This window comes from Quercus suber, unplaced genomic scaffold (assembly GCF_002906115.3).
Source record: "Quercus suber isolate HL8 unplaced genomic scaffold, Cork oak 2.0 scaffold_79, whole genome shotgun sequence".
Classification (NCBI taxonomy): Eukaryota; Viridiplantae; Streptophyta; class Magnoliopsida; order Fagales; family Fagaceae; genus Quercus; species Quercus suber.
The window spans coordinates 1,469,281-1,471,366 of NW_027069544.1; the positions used below are offsets into that span (position 1 = coordinate 1,469,281).

The 2,086-nt window shown below is 34.6% G+C and overlaps 1 protein-coding gene across 1 annotated transcript; it reads right to left on the reverse strand.

The window, feature by feature from the left end:
- Nucleotides 1-695: 695 nt before the first annotated feature.
- On the reverse strand, nt 696-1,566 carry LOC112035609 (vacuolar iron transporter homolog 1). The gene has a single exon (XM_024068446.2). It carries the CDS (start codon nt 1,540-1,542, stop codon nt 898-900), a length of 645 nt encoding a protein of 214 aa, XP_023924214.1. The 5' UTR covers nt 1,543-1,566; the 3' UTR covers nt 696-897.
- Between the last annotated feature and the right edge of the window lie 520 nt (nt 1,567-2,086).

Genomic DNA, 2,086 nt, shown 5'->3' on the forward strand with positions numbered 1-2,086 from the left:
CTACTCACTAAAACAATGGGAAGATACTTTGATTTCGGGTAGCACAATTGCTTAACCACATTTTTTTTTTTTTAAATATAAATTAAGCCAAGCAATAGAAGATCCCCTTTAGCTAGGTTCTAGTTGACACATCTGTAAGTATTTAGGATTAACTTGTTAAATAGGTAAAATATATTAAAGCATGTCAAGGAAAAATTATTTATGTGAGACTCCACAGCTTTGCTAGAAATGGTTTGATTAAAGCAACAACTCTCTTAAAACAGTGGTCATTTCTTCTTCGTTTTTTTTTTTTTTCTGAATAAAACTGTGGTCATCTCATAAGTCGCTAATGGTGATAGTAAATAGTATAACATCTTCATTTAGGCCCCCTTGTTAATTTTTCAGCCCATGGAAATGTGTGAGTATATATAAGAAATCAAAGTCTAACTTTATCGTGTGCTCTCTACCATTTTGTAAAACACCAATAAAAGGGCATTTGATATTGTTATAGTATGAATGGTAAAATATTTTTTTGGGCATTTGACGATATGAAATCATTCAACCTCCAATTAAATTGTCAAAATTTTTGTAATTTAGCATTTTAGTGATCAAAGAAAATAGTATTTTCGTTTAGTCTTCTTCAATGGTATAGATTCCACTTAATTCAACTAGTAAAATCTCTTAATAGATCTAGTAAATTAGAGAAAAACCGAGGCAATTTGAAGTTATAATTGAAATTAATTGCACAAAGATTAATATGTTGAATGTTTCCTTTGGACTAGTAAATCCAAGATCAACAGGTAGTACAAGATCTGAGAGATCTAAAAAGAAAGAAAGTGTCAAAAGAAAAAAGAAAAAGCAAAAAGATGAAAAGCAAAAAGAAGCCAGAAAATTAATTGGCTATTGGGATGAGTAAGACTAGAGTCCAGCAGAACCAACAAGTTTGGTTAAGCCATAAGTAAGTCCCATTGCCAACCAGCCCCCAATCAACACCCTTAAAGAGGACTTCACCACAGGTGCCTTTCCAAGCAAAGCACCCAGCCCACCAAAAGCTAACAAAGCCAAGCTCACAACCGCTATGACTACCCCTACTCTGACAGCATAGTCCTTTACAAAGGCAGCCCCAAGTAATGGAACCAAAGCCCCTACAGCAAATGCAAGTGCTGATGCTCCAGCTGCTTGCCATGGATTTGGTAATTTCTCTTTCCCAGCATCTAGCTCCTCGGCTCCCATGTCCTCTCTCTTCATTTGAGCCATTTCAATATCATATTGTGAGTAAACCGAGACAAGCTCTCCTATAGCCATGCTACAAGCTCCAGCAACTAACCCAGCAATCCCAGTGAGGATCATCGTCTTAACATCCTTTTTCACAGCTCCAACTCCCATCATGAGTGAAGCTGTGGAAAGTAACCCATCATTGGCACCCAACACAGCAGCTCTAAGCCACTGTGCTCTCTTTGCATAATCGAAAACTTTGATTTCTTGTGCTACTTCTTGGGTTTGTTGCTCAATATCTAAAGGTTTAACAGAGGGTAAGTCATGGATTTGATTGGCAGATGCCATGGAATTAAAGGAAATAGAAGCACAAAAAAATACAAGTGATAATGACAAAAATATTAATTATATCTAAGTGGTGGCTCGCTGCTGTTTCTTTCCTTCCCTTATCTACTGCACTAATGGTGTACGTAGTCTTTGTTTCTTAGCATTGCAGATGTTGTCTTTTCCCCGTTGGTTTTCGCCCAGGGTATTTACTTTGTTTACCTTATAGTTATTATTATAATTTCTATCTTTAAACTCAAAAAAATTTATATATATATATATATATATATATATATATATAAAAAAAAAAAAAAAAGAAGGTGACAACATTAACTGAACACAAATTTACGTTAAACTTTTAATTTTTCATTTGGAGGACATGATAACCTAATTAGAAAACAAAAAATACCACCGCATATTCTTGGTGTATGTGTTGGTCACTCCACAAGGTCCAGAGTTCAAATCTCTAGAATGGTATTACGTCTATGACATTTTCACAACAAATTAAATAGTAAGTTATTATTGATTTTAATTTGAACCCAATACTCAAATTATTTTTTGCTTGCCA